At 39.6% G+C, this 25,403-nt stretch overlaps 1 protein-coding gene and 1 long non-coding RNA gene across 5 annotated transcripts in view; one reads left to right on the plus strand and one right to left on the minus strand.

Moving 5' to 3' along the window:
* The window catches only part of LOC125767932 (uncharacterized), a 160,349-nt gene that overhangs the window by 46,234 nt on the left and 88,712 nt on the right, over window positions 1-25,403 (plus strand). Inside the window, exon 2 of one of the 3 annotated variants that reach the window (XR_007418835.1) lies at window positions 24,714-24,818. The exons of 1 other annotated variant lie outside the window; for it this stretch is intronic. This is a non-coding gene — a long non-coding RNA (uncharacterized LOC125767932). Of the gene's footprint in view, window positions 1-24,632; window positions 24,819-25,403 lie in introns of those variants that run through there. One more of the 3 variants, XR_007418836.1, reaches the window with a different exon arrangement.
* Window positions 629-25,403, minus strand: part of LOC125767892 (uncharacterized) — a 71,230-nt gene continuing 46,455 nt past the window's right edge. For both annotated transcript variants that reach the window (XM_049434852.1, XM_049434853.1), the window contains exons 5-10: window positions 24,235-24,252; window positions 13,292-13,854; window positions 9,534-9,671; window positions 9,136-9,443; window positions 2,743-2,967; window positions 629-2,653 (exon numbers count right to left, since the gene is read on the minus strand). In XM_049434852.1, the coding sequence (XP_049290809.1) occupies window positions 2,549-2,653; window positions 2,743-2,967; window positions 9,136-9,443; window positions 9,534-9,671; window positions 13,292-13,854; window positions 24,235-24,252 (1,357 nt within the window). In that variant the 3' untranslated portion in view covers window positions 629-2,548. The remainder of the gene's footprint in view (window positions 2,654-2,742; window positions 2,968-9,135; window positions 9,444-9,533; window positions 9,672-13,291; window positions 13,855-24,234; window positions 24,253-25,403) is intronic.

Genomic DNA, 25,403 nt, shown 5'->3' on the forward strand with positions numbered 1-25,403 from the left:
AAAAACGGCAAGTAGTAATTCAAGGATTATTTTAGAGTAATATGTTTGTGTCTCGCAAAAGAGTGAGTAAAAGCTTAAAATCCTTATTACCACTCTTTCACTCTCTTTCCCTCTCTGAAAAGATTGAGAATTCACACCTCTACTACAACCTCAATAAGTCTTGGGTCTGTCATTTCTAGCATTTCTTGACCCCTATATTTACCCGTAAGGAGATATTCAGTGCAACAGTCCAAGACTTGTGCCGCGACCACATACGCTATCGAATCTGTGAGGATGTATGAAATCTGTATGAGGATGTATGAATCTTTAAGGATTCAAAGAAGAATTTAGTAGAAGATTTAGCAAGATTTTCTTATGAAAAAGGAAACAATAATATGTACGAAAAATAAAGGTTAAATCTTTGAAACAAATACATGGATTTTTTTGGTAGGTACTGTGATCCTTAGATGAAAAGTAAAGATAAAAAGTACATATAAAAATTAATATTCTAAATTCAAATTTATTATTACTCTATTAAGTAATACAAATCATACTCAATGTGTATATTAATAAGTTTAAGTTTTATAAAACTGTAAGTCATAAGTTTGTTGTAATTAAAAAAAAATTAAACACAGTAACTACTCAGCTGTAGAATGTGTTGCAACGGACAAACAAAATTTTATTAGCTTCTCTTATGGTTAATCGATCTGCTGGAAACATTAGAACAACTAGTTAACCTAAGTAATTACTACCGCAAGAGAAATTATGTTGCCTGTGTTGGTTGAACTGAACATGGGTTAACATTCCATAAGCTATATATATGTATATATACCTATATATGTACTCCGACTAGAACTTCCAGTACTGCATATCATCTCTCATATGTTTGTTACGCCTTTTTTTTTAATGCAAAGTTTACAACAATCAGAACGCAAAGGAAAAAAAAACCTACCCGAGGGCCAATGTTCTCTGTTAAGCTGCCACGTACAAACATTATAACATCGATATTCTGGTGGCCCTGTCTGGTGGGGCAAAATGGGACAAAAAGGGAGATGTTTTGATTATGTTCGGCTCCACTTTTTCTTTCTGTTTCGGTTGTAGTTGTAGTAATGTGTTTGCTAAAATACCATACAAGGGGAGGAATAAATGACGGGAAGATTTCGGCGCTTATCAGTTAAGTAATTTAAACCTGTTTCGTGAAGCATCAGTTTGCTTCGGATTGGAATTGTTTTTTGGGTGACAAATCGGTATGTATTGTGTCTGGCCACAATTGCCGCAGCGTTCTGAATGTTACATTTTTCCATCGTTTTTTTTCAATCTTGTTTTGCCGTGTGCCTGTGTGTTGGAAGGTTTTTTTTTTTGGTGATATGTACAAGTTCAACACACATCTTCACGACGGTAGATTCAAGGTGACATCCATATCTATAGCAAGTAGAAGGATTTGGCTCGTACTGCTGGGTAGGTTTATGTAAAGTCAAATCCTTGCTACCCATTTTTAGGTTTTTCCATACGCACCATCACTTTTGTTGCACGAACTGAGGCAAATGTTTTGTGAAACGTGAGGCCATGTTTGTGTTTGTGGCTTCTTGTGGTATTATCTAATCAACAATGGGATGGTAGCAGAAGCGGAGATTTATTAAACCGTCCCAGATTTTCCTCCCATTTCTTTTCACCTCCACAAGGATACATTAACACTCGACTGAGCATGGCGAAACAACAAAAAAAAAACAAACGAACGAATGAGCCAAAGCTTTTTTGTTCCCTTCAGGTCTGTGCAGTTTATAAACATAAATCATACCATAAGCTCTCATTGTTTTGTATTCATTTATCGCCCACAAGGTCGGGCTGGGGGTTTGGAAGTTTTGTTGTGGCTTGAGTTTTGAAACGTTTTTATTCTCTTGCAATCTTCTGGTTTTTATTTCTGAGTGTTTTTGTACACAACTTCCTGGCAATATGCTTGGATTGGTAGGCAAATTCTCCCCGTTAAGACGAACCATATTTCTATTGTTACGTACAGTTGGTTATGCCATTTCCTTTTTCTGTCTGCGTATGTTTGTGTATTGTGTTAAGCACTGTGTCTGTCTGTCATCTTTTGTTTATAAATCTAGCGTTAGATTAACGCTTGTTCAATTTATTTCGAGTATTTTGTGGGATTTTCTTTTTTTTTTGTTTTGTTTTTGCATAATTCCCACGTTAAGGTTTGTTTGTGTGTGTATTTATATAAACGTTTGTCTTACTATCTACGATAATAGAATACTTTTCGTTTCTCTCATTAGAAGAACGGTTGATGTGTTGTTGTTTTAAGGTTTTCATTACATCTATGAAACGAGTTTTTTAGATAATAAATAATTTCATACAGAACAAATGTTTAACTTAATTTTTTTTATATAGTGAAAAGCAATAAACGAATGAAGTAAAAGTAATTTATAGCAAAAACATAAAAGATACGAAACATAAGAAAGATAAACAGTAAAATAGAAATATAATCACTGCAGTTTAATATAACAAAATGGATAACGAGAAAATCAAAGAGAGTAAAAACGAACAAAGTATGCTTAAAACAAATGTTTTACTGCGTTACGGCCGTTACCGCCGCACCGTTAGTAAGCGTTATGCCCATTGAGGATGATACCATTTTCAATGCTACCGATGCATCCTGGTTTGACTTTGTGTCCTGGAAGAGGAGGAATCAATCGTTACGTGATAGATATAAATTAAAAGTTTTCTCTTTTAATTGTTGTATATTAAAAAAATAATACTTACTATACTTAATGCTGTCATGATACAAGCCCTTGCTGGGCCGTTCGTCTTCATGCCTGTGTCCATGGTAGCGGAGTTTGCAAATCCGTTCGTCAGCAGGGACGATGGTTCCGTCTTCGCGATTACGGTCATCATGGGTGAATCGTTCATGGAAGAAATGTCCTCACTGGAGGAAGCCGTCTGTAAGCATGCTTCCGGTGAGCTAGCGGTCGCCTGCGATTGTGTGTCCTGCAAAGAGAAAACAACCATCAGGTAGTTACGTTAGTAAGGAAAGGATAGCTTTCGATGGAAGGGAAAATTCATTATGTAGTACACCCGTGACGGAGTGGTACGATCGTAGATTAAATGACCACTCCTACGTTTTAGCGGAACCCGAAAGACACACCTCGAAATTGCGTCAATCTTGTGTTTTATCCAACGGGCACGATAAAGTGTACCCAACCCCAGGTCCTTACCGTGATTTAGTTTATTAGATCGACAAATGCGATAATGAGTGGTATGTGTATGGGAAAGGTTTTATTTTCTCCCTGCCACGTGTAAGTAGGACTATACCAGCAAACAAGCATAGCCGATAAATGGAAGGCATTATTTTAGCGTAAAATCACGTTCCGAAAAGGAAAAAAAATAGCTAAGGGTTTAAAAAAAAAAAATACACGAACGTATACGGAAGGTGGTCAAGTATTACGATTCCATTTTGCAAAACCTTGAAGCGTATGAAGTTATGCCGCTCTTTACTCCGGGTTTCGCGGGTAAAAGGGTAAAAGTCTCGCAATGGATGCATTACGAATGACTAATCCCGACGATCCGGTACCGGAACGAGTACGTATCGAAACGCCCAACATTCCCTTAAATTCCTTGTTTTTGCCTCATTGCTAATCCTGCGTTAGTTTCACATTGCCCTCGAAACCCCTCGAACCGGATGTTCGTGACTATTCGAATGGATGATACTGGATGACGTTTAGATACCCCGTAAATGGGTGGGTGTGGACAAAGTAGTAGTTCCGTACGGAGAGCGCATCATCACGCCACTATGAATATTCCTTCCCTATCGTGCGCTAAATTCGAACCACGGTACCAAGTCCATCTTGTGGGGCAAGAATGTTTTCACCAAACGAAAACCAAACGAGCGAATACATCTACATTGGGGAAGAGAGAGAGAGAGAGAGAGAGAGAGAGAGAGAGAAACCCAGTATTGGCAGTGTGCGTGCGGCAAAAGGCAAAGAACCTTTTAGGAAAATTATTTCGAATGAATAATATATTTTTATCATTGGACTTATCTCTTTCGGCGGGAGTTTCTTTCACCGGTAAGCGCAGAGAACCGGGTGAAGGTTTTTCTTTTATTTCCGGCTAGCCCTAAACTGGCCGGCACGTTGAATGCACGTTGCATATCCGGACGATTCGGACGATTCGCTCACTTGTTCGTCCGGTACGGTGCGGTGTACGGTTTGCTTTGGTTGAGTATTCGAACCTGGGGCAAACCCGTCCAACCACGAGGGTTCCGATGGATGGACAGCTGAGTATGATATGAGCGTGAGGATGGATGAATGAATGGCTTTTGTGGGTGGATTTTTTCCCCCAACGGCTGTGGTTACTTTGGCAGACGGTCTTTGGTGTCTGTCGTACGGTGGAAGGTTAGGTTTGGAAGGTTAGGCATGTTTACCGACATTCGTAGCGTAGCTTGCATATGTTCGTTAGTCGGCTGATTATAGACTGACAAGTTGTTCGGTGTGATGGTGTCAGGTGTAGTTCATATCGATTCCAATGCATTAGGCAATATTGATTAAAGGAAAACAAAACATGAAATGTATGATTGCTTGTTGCAAATGGTTTTATTTTCTCTTATAGTTTTTTTTGTTCTTGAAGATCTTTTTTGGGTTTTCTGAGAGTTTTACAAAAAAAAAAAGATTTTGTATTTTTCTTGTCATTTCGTATGGCATCTTTTCTTAAGATATGAATTTATATTTTCTATTAATTACGATCAAGATAGTCAATATTAGAAGAACCACATTACTGTATAAATCCACATTCTATAGACACAATCAAATTAGTCACACTTGTCTCGACATGATAAAGATACCACAAAAAGTTCACCACATCACTACGAAAATATGGGAGAATAGGCAACCAACAAAGAGGAGAGAGAGAGAAAAACAGATCTTGATTTATTTGCCACAAAAGTTTACACTCCACGAAGGTAGCGATGTTCGAACTTTGAAGAAAGGAAAATCAGCAAGCTCCTTGGGGAAAAGTATCCTTTGCACGGCATCATCTTACAAACCGGAACGTTGAACATCTGCCACGCACCAAGCTAAAGATCAAACTTTCTTGATAAACTGGTTACCGATCGAGTAAGGGAGAAGCCGGTGCCCGCCAAAGTACAAAAAGCAAAAGTGTTGTTTTCACTTCAACAGGCAAAAATAAAACATAAAGTGAGTGTGTCTCTGTGTGTGCAAGAAAGCGTTTGTCTCATGGGCCCTGTTCGAGACGATCTTTACAGGTCGTGTGTGAAAGTAGACCAGCTGTACCGTGTCTATTCAGCTCTCCCTTAGATAGCGATGCCTTTCATGCCAGACAAATAACACACAGCTGGTGATAGTGCAATGGCGAAGAAAACGGAAAAATTCTCACTCCAGACTCCCAAAAAGAAGCGAGACAACCAAAGCTCCAACCCTACCGAGTAGCGACAAGTTTTGGGATAAATCTGTTGAATTTTGAATGCAGTCCAAAAATAGTACCACACGCTTAAGCAATGTAAGTGAAATGGGGGTAGGTTTGTCAAAGGGATGGCCGGTACGAAACTAGTGAGACGGTTTGCGGTAGTCCTTCTGTTCGTAAATCAACCAAACAAGCGAACACAAACATCTGGAAGATGGTTGGCTGTGTGCATGTGCATGCCCGGACACCTGTCAGCCACGGTGGCACGGTGTGGAAAAGTTAACTTCCACGATTTCTGTGTTTGCCTCGAGAACAGCAAACGAGAGAAAAGCATGTAAGAGGAAGTATCACTTTTACCACTCAATCCGACAGCTGGGAGGGGTGGAAAGTTTTTCTGGGAAGGAGAACTCCCCCCAATTCAACCCGATAGTGCTAATCTGAAATCTTCATTTTCAATTTACGGTTCCATCCATTTGCGACCAATTTTTGCCCCCATATCCGCCAGAGAGAAAGGATGGAAAGCATTGGATGTGATGAATTTTTGTTGTTGGTCAGATGGTCAAACGGAGCCAGATGGTGTATGATAGTGTGGCATTTTCGAGGTTTAAAATCATGAAATATTGATTGCATGGAGTTGAGTGCTTTTTTTTCGCGAAGGCATTTTATCATCGAGAGGAAAGTTATGCTTTGGTTTAGATTAAATAATTAAGCATTTAGAAGGGTTTGAAAGGATTACCGCTATTTTTTAGGTATCTGACTGGTTTGAATTGTTCAACAAAAAGAAAGGAGTAAAGGCATTTCGTAAAAATCTTTAAAATGGCTCGAACTGAGAAGAATTTCTTCTCAATTTAAATTTAAATTAAATACCATATTCTTTTAGTTAAGCATAACTAACTTAAATACATTAAATGATACTTGGTACAGTATTTTCAATTATTCTATGATGTCCTCAATGTTCTGATGTCCCGCAAGGAAGCGTGCTAAGTCCTCTTTTGTTTACTCTGTTTGGTAAAGATGTTTATAGTGTTTTACCTCCTGATGGCGATCGTCAATTCGTGGATAACATCGAAAACATTCTCTGTTTGACGTCAAAATGTCATCTTGACTTATTTTTCGTTTGGTGTTCTTCTAAGTTCCTCAAGCTATGTCCGGCTGAATGTTCAACTATCTCGTACTCCCACTCTAAGTGCCTTATTTCCATCAACTATCAGCTTTCCAATATACTTCTTCCATTCGTGCGTGACCTTGGGGAGATACACGACTTCAGATTACATTTCAGACTAAAACTGAATGACACTTTGCTCAGGACTAATAGATCTTTGAAATTTTCTCTCCGTACTACCTCTGATTTTGGAGATGCCTGATGACTCTTTTTTTAACTTAGTTGGCTCTATTCTGAAATATGCTAGTGTGATCTGGAGTCCTTCTACTAAGGAGAAACTAGAATCAATAATTTACAGAGGTATTTCTCGTGAGTAGTGATCCGAAGTCTACACTATTGCTACAACGATCTTCTTCTCTCTTGTTTGAAATTGTGTATCTTTTTTTCTCGCAATTTCGATAACACCTCTTCCCTAGCCTAATTCAGTGCGTGTACTGGTTTCTAATTTTAATGTACCTGTTTTTTGTTTTTTGCTAAAACTTTAATTTCAAGTTTTGAAATCCATCAGTCACAACATTTAGCTTTCAGAACAATTATTTGTATATGTTGCAAGTGCATAGAAGATTATGTTTTCAAAAGATAAACACTTCGGCATCTTTTCTCATTTTCAACATGCATTTGAAATGAGTACAAAATAGGAAGGATGAAACAACATATACAGCATATTGCTGGCTATCATCTTTGGCTTTAACACTTTTGCTTTCCTGTCAGTTTGAAGTCTTTTTTTCTCGGTAGCTTAGGACCCGGTAGTTTCCTGTCCTGATGCTGTCACTTTCTTTCGATGGTTTACCATAAAAAAACCAGAAAAATGGAAGGATAGCAACGTCGGAAGTCAAGCCAAGAAGTCCCGTAAATGCATAAGCCTGACTGAAGCAATCTTGGCTCGGTCGAACACAGCCAACAGTGGCCGTCAGCATCGCAAACGAGTATGTTTGCTTTCTTCTACGGGATGGTTTTAATGTGTCGGTGTCGGTGCCTGGACGAAACAAAATTCCTTCCTTCCAAACCCTACGAGTAAATGCAGATTGAATGGTTTTACTCGATAGGAAATAGATTATGCGCTGGTGAGAAGTGTGAGTAGAAGCCGATTGATTGGTGGCAGGCGTGGAAGTCGAATCCGATGTTCGATTTTCGATCGTACTAAGCTTCTTTCCCGGAGGCTATCGAAGGGAAATTTGCTTGCCATCCCACTGTCAGCAAACACTTTTCTTTGGGTTCGGCAGAAGAGACGTTCGAAGTGATTTTTATGGGCTCGAATAAATTTTTATGTCCGCAATGAGGCTTGTACCCGTGCAGGGTGGAGATGCGAAGATGGAGTGATATCGGGAAGCTTCCGATGTAGGACACGATGTTACCAGAAAAAGAGGGCGAAAATAAAATCGAAATGTCTGCTCGGTTCATGTTCGTTTCGTTTCGTTCCACCTAATCATGTCGACTCAACACGAGCGATTTTTTTTTGCCCATTTCTCCGATCCATTTTTCACGCCCTTTTCCATGGTGCCTGTACGGATCGGATTTTGAGATGAGTTGGAGAAGATTAAAAATGATGTCCGATTGGGTTTCTTGTCGAATTTCCTCGTTTTCGGGAAAAGGGAGAAAGGGAGCAAGAAAAATTCCGCAAAACCCCGAATCCAACACCATGGATTGGACTTTCCCTTTGGCCAACCTTTCAGGAAGACGATATTGCAGCGGTAATGTGAAATCGGTAATCCGTAACAGCGAAGAAAATGGGAAATTCCGTCACGTCCGATTTTCCCACCATATTCACCACCACTCTGACCACTCTTGTCTGGCAGCTAAGAAAGGTGGAAACGTAAGAGCACCACCAGCCGGGAAAATTAGCAAGGACTCGTGTTGAAAGTAATTGATTCTTGATTAAAATCAGTTACATCCACAGTGCACAAGGGGGGAAAAGGACGTCAAGGACTTCGGACAGTCCAGTCACGTTTTGCGGGGTTTTTTTTGGACAGGAAGAGAAAACCGATAGAGCGGAATGTTGTGTCACTGTTTTTATCGACGTGACGGGATTAGAAAGTATCAGATTTGAGGAATTGATAAACCTTTTACTGTCGTTTTTTGGATGTTTTGTTTTATTTCGAAAGGGAAGTGTTGAGAACTTGTGAATGAAGTATTGTTGTTAAGCCTTTTTTATGTAATCAATTAAGTTTGAGCCTATATTATGTGCTACCAATGGGTTCTTTTAGTTTTGAATAATACTTAAAAATGAATATCATTCCCAACGTAAAATTAGTAATATATTTTCAAAAGTAGAAAATATTTGTTCAGGCATTGAAGTCACCAATCAGACAGAAAGAGAAGGTGAGGCAAAGTTGCCAATATAATGGAAAGTGTAGTTGCCAGAAATTTATCCCTGATTGAGAAATAAAAAAAATGAATAACTAAACTTTACTAGATCCCAAATTAATTTATTTTTAAATAAGTTTCTTATCAAAAATATTGATATAAAATTTTATTTTTTCCTCATATTTCTGGATTTTGAAGGTTCAAATCAGAGTTACATGGCCCTGCTATTACCCTCGGGAATTTGCAATTGAAATAAACATTTACTGCTTACTCACCTCCGTATGTTCATTCTTGTCGTCATCAAGCTCGTGTATTCCATTTCCCATGGGGTTGTTGACCGCTCCCGTTCCGTTCTGGAGTTTGCCCAGTTCCAGAGCTGGCGGTGAGCAAGGCATCGTGGGCGTACTGTTGGTGGTGCGATCACCACCCATCGCTGACGTCTTACCATCCTCGCCGGACGAACTTTCACCCAGCTCGTAGATGTTTACCATGTGTGCGGCCTGTGCATGCACCATTAGATCCCAGGGATTGGAGAACGAATCCTTACACGCGACGCACACCAGCTTTGCCTGCGGAGTCGGATCTACAGCCGAAGCAAGAAGGGAAATAAAGTAAGCAAATTACATTCGGTTGCCGATTTATCCCCGCCGTCCCGGTGCCGAGACACACTTACAAACTTTCTGCACCGGTGAGGTACTGAGACACTTGCAGGTAAATCGAAGCTTGCAGTAGCTACGCTTGTGATCCAGCAGCTCGGTCAGATCGGTGAACAGCTCCCGGCAGTTGCCGCAGATGAGTGTGTCGGGATTACCTGCAGGGGTACAATGCACACAGAACGCAGACAAACCCCGCGCAAAGATTAGTAATTGAAAGAGGATAAAGTGCCCATAGGTGTCGCTAAAAGTTTGCCCCCTTTTACAAAGGCGGAAGTTTGTTATGGTCCAATTTTGCCCTCCCATTCCTTGCAGCTAGTTTGCTCCGGTTCTTGTGAAAGGATATGCATGGCGGTGTGTATCCATATCCATAGTGCCACCATCCGAAAAATAGGTTCGTTTTGCTCGTTGATGTGTTGCACGTGGCGGAGATTGAAATTTACGATCTAACTTTTGCCACCTTTTCACCGCCATACCGTTCGTGGCGGTATCAGGTTACGTGCACGTGATGCCACAATGTTCTTGTTCCGCAGACAACAGCAAGAAGAGCAAGAACACACTCGTTTCTGTATCGGAATTTCCAAATGCTTTTCATGGGCTGCTTGCTCGGTCGTACATCATCGGTAACACGAGCGTGTACGCCGCACGTTATTGCGGAAGTAGTTGCATGACCCCGAAAAACCTGATGCGGTTGAAGTGCCGGAATAACAACAAAAATGCTGCACAGTTAAAGGACGCAGTTGCCACACAGACACAGCAACGACAGTATAGCAACAAAATCATCACCGAGTTTTATTTCCCGTGCTTTAATTAAAATATGAATATTTTATCCACTACCAGGCGACCCCATTCATTTATTTGTTACAAATACGAGGAACTGTGCTGGCGCTGCCAGTGCCAGTGAACCGAAACCGAACACCACGCTCAATATTGGTTGGCCAGGCAGGTGGTAACCGTGGTAAAGGAGTATGTTTTGAGACTGTCAGTCGACTGGGTAGTGTCGACGTGACGAAGGAAAAATGCCATCGTCAGTTCATACGGTTGCCCCCAACGTTAATGGAGGCGCCTGGTGGTGAAGCGAAAGGTACGAGAGCGAGAGAAAAAAATAAATGAAAAATACGTTCATTCGTCTATTTCCGGGTGTCTTGGTGTCTTGGTAGTATAGTTTGATGTGTTTCTAACTATGCTTAGCCTAGAGAGTAAGGTACGAAGCTTTGAAGGCATGGTTTTTTTTTTGGATGTAAGTCGGTGTGAGAGTTTGTTTTGTTACTTCATCAAGGGCTTAACATGGTGAAAAGGTAGTATCTGTGGTGTGATGGAATAGGCTTGAATGTGTTTGTGTTATTTTCCCATCACCCTGTACAGCTGGTTGAACAGTAAATAGAGCAGATTGTGTCACACTTACGCCTAATATGGTAACGGATTCCAGAGAAATGGTTAGTAGATTCAGCTCAGAAATAAAAGTATTACGCAAAGATAAATTATCTACTAAAATGGACTCTGAAGAAATGAACGTTTTTTGTAATATTTTTTTTTATTATGACAACTTAACAGAATGTCCTTTAGTGGGGGTTTGTCAAGTGATTAAAGTTAGCAAATCTTCTCGCTTTTTTAATTGCTTTAAAAGTTTATCTATCTGTTTTAATTTTTTTAAGCTAAATTGACAAAGTTTGTGAAAGGTAAAAAGGACTATGCCTCACCTTAAATTAAGCGTTTTTATTTTCCACACAGCAAATATGCACCGTATTCCGTTTTGTATTCTACAAATCTTAATCACACCGACACATAATTACACCACATGATTTATGTCTTATTTTTTGCCTAGACCTAGGCTTACCCATCTTTCGAACTGTTTGGGGTCTCCTTTACCATGACCAACACTTCAGAAGAACAACCGGACCTGCGACTAGTAGAATGCCGAGGGGTAACAAAACTCTCCCAGCAGTAGTCCATTTCCCATAAAACATTAACAAACGATAAGGCAAACTTCAACACCTCATCGAAGTGATACCACTAGGCTAATGGGAGAAAGCAACAGAAGTAGCAGACCGGTCCCACTCCATATGACCCCCCGGGCGACAAGTGCGAAAGATCGACTCCGGTGTAATGAAAAGTTTTCGTCCCCTCCCGAACATGCCGGTGGGCTTGCCAAGTGAAATTGGTGCGTTATATTGCTTCTTCGTAAAGAGAACGAAACAAGAGAAAGAGACTCGACTCGCACGAAGGGAAGAATGGTCCAACGTTACAACGGAACCTCCAGTAGGGAAACATCGAGTCTAGCGAGTCCTTGTGTAACGGAGTCATTAGCTACCCGTGAAATGGTGTGTTGCTGGAGAAATGTTACTTCCGGCGGCACCCGGATTCTAATGATCACGATGATGATGGTGATGATGATAATCGTATGGCTTGTTGCGTTGTGGATGTTTCCGTTATGAAGAGAATTTTGGTTTGATGGTCCACTCACCGCAAAAACCAACGTCGATTGCCAGCTAGGTAACTATCACCAGTTCATTACACGAAAGTCACCGTGAAAATCAAAAGAAAATCTTTCCCCTATAAAACTTACATCCAGCCATCGGAGCCGGAGAAAACTGGAGGATTGCCTTTACGAAAAGCAACAGCCAACAACCATTAGCGAAATAGGGAAGGAACTACAAGGACTGTTTGAAAAGTTCCTTGAAAATATACACACAAACACCCCTGTGAAAGTGCTTTCACGAAGACGACTTTGTTCAGCAGTGGCTTTTCGGTTTTTTTTCTTTCCCCGAAGAACACTTTGCGTGCAAAAAGAGTTGATACACTTTTGGGGGGAAGCAAAGTGAAAGACATAGCAGGACACACCCATCTACACTGTGCTACAGACTGGCACAAGTGGGACCCTACCCAACCGTCCCTTTTTTCCCACAGGTTGGGGGAGTATAATTATGAATGTAAATTCAATGAATTGTAAATGAGAACAGTTTCTTGTCCGCTCGTTCGGGAGATAGTGGCCCGGAGGCGAATCCTTTGCCTGGGCGACGTTTGCCTTACAGTTTACGCTTGAACGATGGCTTCGACACCAAACGATGATGGTGGCATGCGATGAGATTGTGCAAGTTCCGCTCGTACGTTAGATGCCCCGCAAGAAGCACAAGGAAGGAAGTGACCAAGGAGTACGTCTATTTTGCCCCAAAAAAAAAAAGCCCCCGGTAGCCTTGGCCAGCTTTTGGTTTTGCGAAGGGATGGGGGAATATGGCCATGGCTCTAAACCGAACGATGGTTTTTGTGGCAATCAATATTTGAAATGTTTGTGGGTTAAGTGTAAACTTCCCTTATGGGCGGGTATGGGGTTGAAGGATGAGTCGCTTTAATCCGTCTGTGAAAAGATTGTGTTCTAGTTCTTGAGGGGGGAAGCTTTTAATATTAGAGGTTTAAAGACGATGGCATCATATTCTAGTGCGATTGTTGGTATGTTTCAATCCGATAAACTTAAAGGATTCTTAAAGCGGGTAACGACCACTGCCTTGAAGTTTGATAAATATTAAAATACTTCAAACTTATCTCTCAAAAACTTTTTCTTACTCTCAAAAACAAATAACCCCGCAAGGGTTCTAATATAAAAATATTTAATTTACAAAATGAATTTTTCTCCATTAAAAATGATCTACAAAAACTCTGCATTTAATTAAAAAATATAATTACAATATTTTTGCCTTGCCTGTAGAGTAATTGGTGGCTATCTCATATTTATATTTTTATAATCAATTCTAAAATTTCATTGATAAACAAAACTACTTACTGTACGTTTTGAATGGTCCAACCACGTGCTGCCCATTGGTATAACTCGACATGTTGCATCCACCAATACCACCACCGACCACACCGCCCAGTTCCACACCATTCATCAAACAGTTATTGTTGTTGATGTAACCGTTCGACCCAATACATCCGTTCGGTACCTGCATCTGTACGCCATTGCTCGAACCAATGTTACCGCCCGGTGCGCCATAGTAGCTCCCAAGGTTGCAAGACCCACCGGATACGGGGCTCGCCGCAGCAACGGCTTGCATCTGTTGCTGCAGCTGCTGAGAATGTGCCACCAAGTGCATCTGTTGCTGTTGTTGCTGTACCTGCTGCTGTTGTTGTTGTTGCTGTTGCTGCTGTTGTTGCTGGGAGAGAACTTGTTGCTGTTGTTGTTGTTGTTGCTGCTGCTGATGGTTGTGTCCAAGGATGGGTCCCGCACCGTTCATTTTCGGTGTCATTCCCATACGGCTCGGTGCCATCAGTCGCTGACGTTTAAGGGGCCGTGGCTGTGCGTTCGGCTGTTGCTGCAGTGGTCCAAATAGTGTTGAAGCGTAGTAGCTGAAACCAGCAAAAAAAGAAAAAAAGGTAGTAAAAGTCAAGAAATCACCTCATTAACGCACATGACGCGAGTGACTAAGAGGAAATGAGCGGTAGAAAGTTTTGCCTTTCACCCGGCAAATCGAGGTTGGATCAATTCGAATGAAACGAAAACGACAGCATAAACAAACAATTAGGTGGCCCAACTTTTGGCACTCCGCCCCCCTCAAATAACAAGGCTTGACCGATGGTCTGCAACCGACAGCAGAAACATAGTGACATCAGAAGCAGCATTCAGCACCATTCGCACAAAGACGTTAATGATGCCGACCGACCGATTGTTGATGGTAATGAGAGTAAACTTTTCTCGCCTGCATGCTCTGCCCAGTGCTTCTGCACCGGAAGGTGATGAGTTTCTTTCAAACTTCAAATGGCAGGAAAATGAAGGAAAATGTTTCCGCGTGGAAAAACTTGCCTTCCACCTCGATGCACGCGTCTCGGAACGGCATTCGATTGAACTTCGATACGAGCAAAGAAACGTTAAAACAGCAACAAACCAATGGGGGAAACCATCTTTTTGAACTTTTGCTTCACGAGTGTTTTTTTTTTCTTCCTTCCATTCGATGAAGTTCAATTAAATTACAATATAATGATTATTTGTTTAGCTCTTGTTGTTTCCGGATCTTTCAACTAGAGCGCAAACCCGGAACTGGGAAACTCTTCACAAAAATCGACAGAGTTCCCTCACAAACGCTGGAGAAGCAAACACTGGATATGGTTCAACAACGACCGACCATGTGACAGCTTGTTGCTGCTAGGAAGAAGCGGTTTCTGCCTTTGGGGCCAGAGGAAAATGTGTTCATTGTTATTTGGATGACAAGTTGCTTATCGTTTTATTTTTTTTTGTACGCTATCGGTACGTTGAACTGACGGATGGTGGGTGGGATATACGGTGGAAACCATCTTGCCACCTAGAACGGATACCGGATAAGAGACCACTTGGCAAGTTCGCTGGTACGAGAGCATCTCTACCGACACTCGACTATCATTCATCGGGCTGAAGTAGTGAATAGATTCATTCGAGCATTGTATGACAACACTTGGCAAGTTGGTTTTCTATGGCCCTGGTAGTGCCATCGTGTGCCGGTGGAACGACTTTTGCGTAGCACTGATTGTGTCAACACTGGCAGCAGAAAAGCTATCGGGTGTGTTTACGGAAATGATTTAAATCGTTCTTCATTGAGCAAACGATGAGCAGGTGATGGAAACCAGTAAGTCAAGCGGGGCGGGAAGATGGGCAAAATGACGGCAAAAAGGGCATTGTGCTCTACTGTTGGATTGTTTTATTTGCATAAAAGATTGCTTTTAAACCGTATTGTTCTGTTTTCTTGCAGAAGTGCATGAAACTAGTCAACAGATGAGTGAGATTATTGTGCGAAGTAATTTGTTGCTATTTGTTTTGCATACAGCACCAAACTAATGGTTCATTAAAATTCAATCTGTTTGAGCTTGGTTTTCCTGGACGGAGAATATTGTACAAATACAAATAGTATGTAGATTGATTACTAGAAGATTATGTACGTCTGTTGGAAAAGAAACATCAAATTATTTGAAAGTACTTCTGTTAGCGCCTTTCCTTAGGCAATCCGCCATACATTAGTTTTTAAGTAGACTTTGGTAATATTGTTAGGATAAGATTTAGTACAACCATTCGTATTAGTTATAATGAAGCAGGACTAGAATATGAAATGTACTTAAAACCAATTGAAATAGGTTCATTCTATTGATTTTTATTACTACTAACAATAATTTCAATACTGGAATGAAACAAATCATTCCTTCCAACTACAGATCAAACCAAAATACATAAAAGAAATGTTTTTCTTCACGGAAAAAAGAATCATTTCAACCTTAAAGCAGAATGCGAAAATTAACGAATCATCACTAACCTAATTTGCATCGTTATCGCACCCGAAGAAATATGAATTTCAATTAGCTTCCTGTTTGCCGACGGATCATAGATTGGCACTCAAGTTAAGGTGCGTAATTGGCGACTAGAAAACAAACGAAAAAGTCTTCTTCATATCGCACAGCAGTGCAAAACGACCCCACCCTATCAATGGCAGTAAGAAATCCATCGTACCGAAGACAAGTGATAATAATGGAAAATTGAATTGAAGAAAAAATAATCATAAACTCCTGCTAACCTTCTTTCTTGCGTAGCAATATCAAACAAAACAGTATGGTAAAAAAAATACAACCTTCCCAAAAAACCGGACGACAATCACGCGCATCATTAAAATTCAAAATTATACAATCAGCTCATCTCGTCCTCGTGTACTGTTGCTTCCGGAGTTGTGACAAACGCGACTGAGCAACGAAACAACAACAGAAAAAAAAACAACAAACAAGTCATCATAAAAAAGATGAAAGTGGCTTTGCTTCTCCTTCCGGTGGTATTGGTAACGTACAAAAAAAACATAAATCAGATATTTTTTCTGCCATGGGGTAAAAATAGAAGAAGACAAAACACAACATGAACATAAAGTAGACGAAAGCAACCATGGCATTAAAAAAACAGCAAAATAAAAAAAAAACACAGAAGAAGGAAAAAAACACAACCAAGCAGTAAAACAATGGCAACGTGTTGTGGATGAAAATGACGGGAAAAACTGGTAACAGAGAAATGTATCCTTCGATGAGGATAAGCCTAAGGAAATGGAAACAAAAGCAAGCGACAACTTTTTATGCAGTCTGTTGAATTGTTGGTGTTTTTTTTCTTTTGCTGTCTCTTCATTCTCTCTGTGGAAAAGGTGTGGAAAATGTTTGGAAAAAAGGCCACGCTGAGGCGCACCGATGGGTGGTAATGTGGGTAAATGTTTTCCTTTTTGCATCACTTGCTCAAACATTACACAGTGGGAGAGCGGTGTTTTTGCTGCGAGGGTCGTAATTCTTCCACTCTTCCATCTTCTCCCACAGTATGCACCAGTACGATCCTCGTCTGCAGTTCGTCTGTCACCTGGTAATAGTATTTTGTTTTACAATAACAACTGCTACTGCTAAAAGTATGCAAGTGTACAAACAAAGACCAGGACCACATTGTTTTTGTGGGCCCTTTTTCATGCTAACCAACCATTGGAAAGGTGGTTATGAGGGATGGTCAGTGCTGGGGAAGCATATTGATGTACTTTTACAGTCGTGTAGTTTAGATTTCTTTGTCAGGAAAAGGGGATTGATTGTGTACTTTACGCTATCTTTGCTGTAGAGTGATTAAAAATATGGATTGTTTTGTCTCTACTGGGACCGTCCAGTGTTTTGTGTGGGCAGAACTAAGCATTGACTAGTGCTGGGAAATGGATATTAGTAATTATGTCATTTTAAATATCGATAACTGTGATGAGAAGATTTTTTTTCCTAATTATGATTCTCTACAATGGAATGTATTATCAACAGTAATAACAATATCCTGTTTGAGCCTTACAGGTATTGATATATCTCGAAATGCACGTCGATTTTATGCAAAATTATAAATTAGTTGGCTTAGTGGTCGCTGGACAGGGTGACATTTCAGAGAAGAAAATGTCTTCCAACCCACAGAAATGTATCCCTAATTTAAGTACCCAATAGTTATAGTTATCAATAGTTAAAAAATATAAAAAATTAAATATTAAAAAATAAGAAATTTGATTATCTATTGATAAAAAATTCAATTGGAAAAGTTTTGTGATAAGAATAGTTGTTTTTGTAAATAATAAAATAGTTTAAAGTTCGGAATGATTACTAAACTTTCTGCTCAGAATTATTTATTGTTTCGCTGCCTTGCACGAAATCAAATTAAATTATTTAAAAATGTATAACTTGGTGTTATTTTTTTTATCCAAAATTTTTCATTTTTTTTTTCAAATAACAACTTTGCTGTGTATGACCATACATACATAATTTAAAAATTTGTTTTCCATTTATTATATTTATTTAACAAAAGAAAATCGTAATCATTACATCATTCATTGAAATATCCCAAAAGAAAATTTCCATGCATTATTACAAATCCATAAAAATAAAATCTCTTAAGCCGTACTGCCTTCTTTACCAGAACAAAAATACCTTCTGTTGCTTCACCATATGGACAATCTATCCTTCCAAATAGTCATCAATCATCCGGCCCCAGGCCCATCCTTCTACTATTCGCCATTGCCGAAGAATGCTCCGTAAAGCCACGTGAAAAGCAAATTGATATCCTATTGATCAAATAATTTAGCATTAGCAATTAGAAGAAGCTGTCGGTTCACTTTCATACCATCATCATCCTGAAGCGACTAACAAAACGGTACGACTGCAGAGTCGAGGGTTAATGTCAACTCACTCGGCTTATACCTTGGAAACGATACCTCCCCAGTAGGAGTTTCTACCTAGCACCGTCTATACGTGCCTGAAGTAAAGGTTAATTTTTCATCTTCACAGCAGGGTGGCTGGTTTGGTTGAATGGTTTCGGATCACGATCCGGATTCGGTGTTTTTTTTACTATTCTCACCATGACGAGTGCCTCCATGTGTGTGTGTGTGTTGGTCTGTTTTCTTTTTATTCAACAGCTTATATCTTCCTTAGAGGCCACATTTGAGTGATGGCTTCTGGAAGTCGATAAAGAGAGCCGAAAAGTTAATACAACAACGATTTGAACGTGCCAACTCATGGCGTGATATGGGCTCGTTTGTGATAAAGTCGACGAAAAAACCAAACAGGCAGTAGGTTAACTTTATTCAATGCGTTAAACTGAACGATATCCGAAACATACACGGCAGCAGACAGTACACGAACGATTCTTCATGGAATCGATACCATATGGTTTTGGGTTTTGCGTTGGTAGTGGTAGGGAAAATCCGACGTTCATTCTTTTACTTTGCACCGTTAAAATATGCAGCAAGAAAAGCCCTGCGGTAACGGTGCCGTGTGCCGTGAAGCCGAGACAAACTGGATATTAATTGATTATGATAGCCCGATAAACCTTCCCACACAAGGAAGGTTTTGTGTGTATGTTGGGGGTGGGGGCCCAGTTGCCATGAAGAGGTGCTTTTGGATGGATTTCCTTTCTTCTCCTTCATTGCTTTGTCCCCCGCGGGTAACCGACAAATACGGATGAGCGAATTAATGCGCATCGAAAAGGAGAAGTGGTTGCGACGGTGGTTAATAGATTGAAAAATAGCAGAAACGACTCCTTGTCACGAAACGACAAGCGTCATGCGGCAAATAAAAAAAGAAAACTCCCCCCAATTCCAGTTCCCCCTTTTGGAGTTGGTGGTTTCCACCAACCAGGATTCCAGGCCTGGTGAAGGTTATCTGTCTGGAACAAACGTCCCACCAAAGGGAATGGGCAACAACTAGATAGAGCGACTAAAGCCATTCTTGCCAAAAACAGTGACTAAGCAGGAAAAGTGGATTAAGAAGGCAAAATGGTATTTTCTTAGGCTTACGTAAATTAAGGAAGCGTGTCGTAGCCCATGCGTGACGCCTTGAAAGAGCGATAAAAGTGTAACATCACCACGAAAGGTCGAAACAGGTAAATCGTTATATTTTTTGGGGAGGGATATTGATTTTGTCAAGAAGAAGGATAGGAAAATTTTCTTTACTTCTTTTAACATTCTTCCAGAGGTATAAAAGTGAATCAGATATATAGCCGAAGATAATCACAAGAAGATATGGAAAGAACAGAAAAGAACGTTTAGGCGAGAAATGGCATTGTACGGGAATAAGAGAACAAAATTATTTTATGAAACACTATTCTTCGTGGTACGCTTTCAAGAATGCATGTTTTATTAGTCATTAAGAAGGGTTATTGGAAAAAATCCCTCCTATATCAGTCGAAGTTAACTACCCAATACTATCTAGGACTACTAGATACACTTATAAAACTAGAAAGTAATACACGTTGCATACTTTCAGGAGAAAAATTACATGTATATTGTGAAACATTTTCTACAATTTGTCGTATTTAATCTTCTTATCTTTTAATGTGTAGTCTATACAGATATAATAAGTATGATTCAAACTCAAACTATTTTAAATTATAATGAATATATAAGAAATTGTATAACAAACTGTGTGTTGTTGACAATTATTTCAAACAGGATTTTAAATTATTCATTAAAAAAAACGAAAGATACAATATTATGAACTAAAAGTGTGGAACGAATTAAAACAGTTAAAGGATGTACCACATTTCTATCATTCCTATCTGATCAATTTACCATCCGGCTGCAATAGTCGCTCAAAATCTCTGTTTCACTTAAACGTTTCGCTTTCTACTCCTCGGCACACTTCACACATCTTCGTTTTTCACGTTATCCGTAGTGATTTCTTTTCTGTTTCTGCTTCTATCGATACCATTCCATTGCGCGAGATTAATGAAAAATTCATCTCCCCGCACGGCGGGTGAAAATATAAATGACTTTCACCAGCGCCGCCGTTCGGCTCGCCACCGTTGACATTCGTGGTGTATCTAACCTTTAACATCCTCGAACCCGACCTTTTGTGAGCCTTTGCCAGTTCGACGAGCGGCGAATGACGATGGGTAAATCTCATAAATTTTAAAATCAACATTATTAAAAGATTACATTAGAAGATTTATTGGGTTATTTCACTTATTTATGAACGAACGGGGCTTATCGCTGGTGAAATCTATCGTTATCGTAAGCAATCGTGCCGGAAAACGGTATGCCCATCGCGGAAAGTCGTTTGTTTCTTGAACCTCGGGCAAAAAAGAAAAACGATGTTTATAAACACATACACACACGGAAAATAAACCACCAAACGCTTGTTGCTGTTGAAATTGCCATCATCGGTTTGAGATGGATTTTGATTTTGAGTCAAAAACAAAAACAGCAACAAAATATTGGATAAGAGAAAAAACAACATTAATGCTTCCAAAAAGGAAATGTTTTCCATTCCACTTGTAGCAAAGGAAAACAAGAACAAAAAGCTCGTTCAGTGCGCGGTCGTTGAAGTCGATCGATTCTTTAACGAAAACGGGATTTCCGAGCTGGGTGGCAAGTATTTCGCCTTTGTTTCATAAATAATTGATTGTTTATCTTCCGACTTTTCGATTCGCTTACGGACTGTTGTTGTGCTTGTTCCATTTTCCCCTCTCTATTACTATTCTGCTTTCTCGATGGATAACCGAAAACGATGCCGGAAAAATTGTTGTTAAGAAAACAAGGAAAATGTAATTTGTTTGTAGATTTACTTAACCTTCAACTTTCACCTCTCTCGCCCTTTTTTCTCACATCGAATTGATTGAACTCTGGAATGTGTGTATGTGTGCCACGTCCGGAAATACCAACGAACGCTGGTGCAATGAAAATAAATAAACCTTGCCAGGAAGTACGTTCGATTGCTCGTTGGTCACATTAAGCGGGCACATCCTCCAATGGGGTGTCATGCGCTCATTACGATGATCCAGTCGATTTGGAAGAAAAATGGCCTAAGCCCAGAGAAGTTGGAGGCATGTTTTTGATACGATGGGGAAAAAATAGCAATTTGTACGCCATCAAGTGTTTCGATATCGCCAATAGATCAAGCAGTAATGAAATTGGTTGTAATTAATTAAAATTTATGACTGAATCAAGGATACATAAACATTCTTCGAAAGACAGGTTTAATATTGAATATTGACTACATCAATTTTGTGCGAGAAAGAAACATAAAATCATACTTTTCTATTTACGGAAAATTTTAAAGAAATTTTATAAAGAAAATGTAGTTCATAAACACACTTATGTTTACTTCCGAAGTGAGACTCTGCACCATTTTTGACTTGATCTTGCAAAAATTTTGTATTTGGTCAATTGGAGCACACTGTGTCATGCACTAGTGAAGAGTTTATTATTTGCCACCATCGTTTTCGTTAAATACTTAAAATCACATTTGGAACTGCCATTTCCGAGCTACACGGATAATCCAAAATTCGATTAAACTGTACTTGGGCAATCGACTTGCCGCTGTAATTGGTGAGAGTTGTTATAGTTCCATTGAAGGTTTCCATTTTATTTTAGAGCATTTTTTAAACATAAAACATCGTTTATTAAAGTATAATCGTCAGCCATTTGTCAACAATTTTTTTCTCAGCTTCCGAGTACGTGAGACACACACTGTATGAATTTCACTGATCGGGAAATCGGGATTAAGGTGATATTTTGAGAAAAGATGTGTTGCACGTAAGAGGATCAGTTTGCTACTGTTTTTTATTCTGTTCGGTTACAAAGTTCATTCGTAGTTCATGCGTTTAGTTCATTTTACCTATCCCTATTCCTTACTTCGTGCGTCCGATTTATACAAATATGTAGCTCCTAGTGTTGTCCTGTATCGTTATGTTGTAAAATTCAAAAATGGAATTCAAATATTTTCGTGCTATAAACTGTAAATTCCAACACATACTTTTAGATTCTTTAAAAAAATAGTGCAAGTGTTGTTCACCATCATTACAAATATGTTAAATTTAAAATTTTAATAACGATATAATCACCCACAATATCAACGTGACAATTAAACTTTAATGAGTTATAAAAACATCAAAACTCACATTGGATGATAACCAGCCAAACATAATTGTAAAGTTGCTAAAAACTTATCCCATTTATACAGCACACAAAACTGTTTCCTAGAGGAACTACATAAACTATTATTCATAGACGACAGCAAATGTGTATGACCCATAAATAGCTACTTCGTAGAAGGTTCTACCATGGAACCTTCATAATCAACCGTGGTGGTCAAGTGGAACGTAGTGAAAGTGAACTGAAAAAAAAACTTGTGTTAAGCTTTAATAACCACAAGGATTAACTCCGGTTAGTAGAGTTACGAAAATGCATAAAAGTGAAAGAAAACTATAAAGCCATCTGCATTAGAGAGTCGGCAGCTGCACGCCCTGGAACAGATTGGAGCAGTTCGTAGAGCAATTTACGTACGGTAAACAATACGGATAGCACTCGGAAATGGTGCAGGCAGTGTTCAGGTTTTCCCGCTTGCTGACTCACTTAATACCGACCAATCTCTACTGCGGGTCAGTAAAGTTAAGCTTAAGCGTAGCAGCAGCAGAAGAAGTGAACATGCGAGCATGAACAATCATGAGTGATGCTTTTTTTCCTGCTTATTTTTGGGCCAACTATCCACAGGGGAAAAGCGGATTCGCAGTACTTTGTTTCTCTTCCAGGATGTGGAAACCCAAACTCGGTTGCTCGGTTAGACGATGAATATGAATGGGCGAGTAAAATGACCGGCGTGCAATAAAAAGATTAAACTTTCATTTTAGCTCATCCTACCGACGGTTTGTGGCCAATCGGGCGAAGAGTGGAGCAGTTTAGCTGTTGGGGTATATTTTGACCAAAGTCATCGGATCGTTACCCAATTTTTGGGTGGTTTATTTTTCCAAGACACCTTCGTTTTTTATGAAAAAAAAAAATATTCAAAGTATTATTATACACTGCTTTGACTTTAAACAACATTGGCTCCAGCTTTGGCAGCATAAAATGGGCTAATATTTTTGTAACACTCCGACGGAGCACATTCGCTGGATGCGTTAATCGTTTTTCCTTTCTCTTAAACGAACGTTTTTCCGGTGAAAGAGCGTATCGTTTGGTATTACATCTTTCCCCATTACACTTTCAACACTTTCTCGCAAAGCAAAACACTGTTCTAGCTGTTCAAAATTCATTGCATTTCTTGTGGCGTGAGTGAGAAAAAGTAACACGGAAACGCTTTAGATACAGTGGCAACGCAACTAACGCTGGTATGGTTTCCGCACAAAAAAGGAAGATTTTTTTTCATCCCCAAATCCAGTCCAGGAAGGGCTTAAAATTTGAACTTTTAACGGCATCATTTTCCAGCTTTACACTCCCGTGCATCGTTATTACGTGGAAACCGGGATGATAACTCATTTCATAAATGTTCCTCCGTGTTCAACATCGTCTTTTCGCCCGACACTCACCCGAAAAGGGCGTTAATGATTTTCCGGGTTGCCGTTAGTGTTTCCGTTGTCGTCACGATTAAACGTGATCGTGAAGATGGAAAGCTTGAGACTTGCTTTTTTTTTGTTTGCTTTACTTTTCGCAACACATAAACATAAGGAGATAAGGGCCAATATAGCGGGAGTATCCGGCAGCTGTTGGCAATGGGATGGAGATGGAATGGAGAAGTTTTCTCCCGTTGGCTTTGGGTTGGGAAAAGGCATCGCGCACCATAAAAAGCAGCCAATTAGTTAAATCATGTGTACACAACGAATGGTGTCGGAACAGTTTAGCTGTCGGTTAAATGAGTGAATGAGTGATGAAGTTCGCTAACAGCTGGTAACATCGGCAAAACACGTTGTAAGCACTTGGTTTGGTAAACGAAATGACATCCTGCCGTACTTACCTGTCGTAGTAATAATCCCTGGAAGAAAGATTAAGAAAATCAGTGAGTTGGGAATTTCAAGAGTTTGAATTAAAATTTAATTTGATTATTCTTGAAATATGCAAAAATTTCAATTATCGATTAAATATTTTGATTCGATCAATTTTTTTGATAAGCAAATTGTTTATACTTTTAGTTTATTTGCCTACTTTAACTTAAATTAGGGCGGTCAGGGGCGGTCCGGTGGTGCATGTGATAAACGGCGCCAGTCCACACGGCCGGACCGAGTTCAAATCCCATCCGGACCGTTCCCCCGTAGCAAGGACTGACTATCCGGCTACGTGGTAAAATAAGTCTAGTAAGCCAGAAATGGCCGGCGTGACCTGTAAGGTCGTTAAGCCAAGAAGAAGAAGAACTTAAATTAATTTCCAACATTTTTTCAAATATGTAATAAATACTAAGCTGCATGAGATTTTCTTCTTTTTAACGTATTATTACAGCGGAACGCCGTTCATCCGTAATCAATAGGAATCGACCGAGTGATCGATCAACACGAATAATAATTAATCCTGCTCTTGCTGATACGCATTAGTGTACAATCTAAGGTGAGTGATACATTTTCTAAAGAAAATGTCAAGAAATCTTTATGTTGGTTAATTTTGTGGAGAATTGTGGCCAAATGATTCAGTAATTTTTCTATTAACTTAAATATTATATATTATTTAGTTTTGAAGCATTTATTACTAGTGCTTATTGAATATTTTGAAAAGAGTCATTCATATGAATCTTCAGTGAAGAGTCATTCAAATCATAAGTCGACTCCCAAAATGTTTATAAATTTTCATAAATTCAAATGAATCCTGAATGATTCATGAATCCTTTATTATTCGCTTCACAGAAATTTTACGGTACGTTACGGGGCCCCGACAAGGGGCGACCGGGGCTGGTCTTTCAAAAGTGCTGAGGGTGGTGGGGTAACCACATAAATCATCAGGCTGTCCCGAAACTCTAAGGATTCATAATTCACTGAAGATTCATGAATCTTCAAAATAGAGTCATTCATTCTGTTCTAAGATTCGTTCGGACTGATGAATCTGAATCAGATTCACGCAACAATATTTATTATCTGTCGTTAAATGTTTTCGAGCAGCATGGATAACGCTTCACCTAACTAATTGGCACCTAAAGGA

This window comes from Anopheles funestus, chromosome 3RL, assembly GCF_943734845.2.
Source record: "Anopheles funestus chromosome 3RL, idAnoFuneDA-416_04, whole genome shotgun sequence".
Lineage (NCBI taxonomy): Eukaryota > Metazoa > Arthropoda > Insecta > Diptera > Culicidae > Anopheles > Anopheles funestus.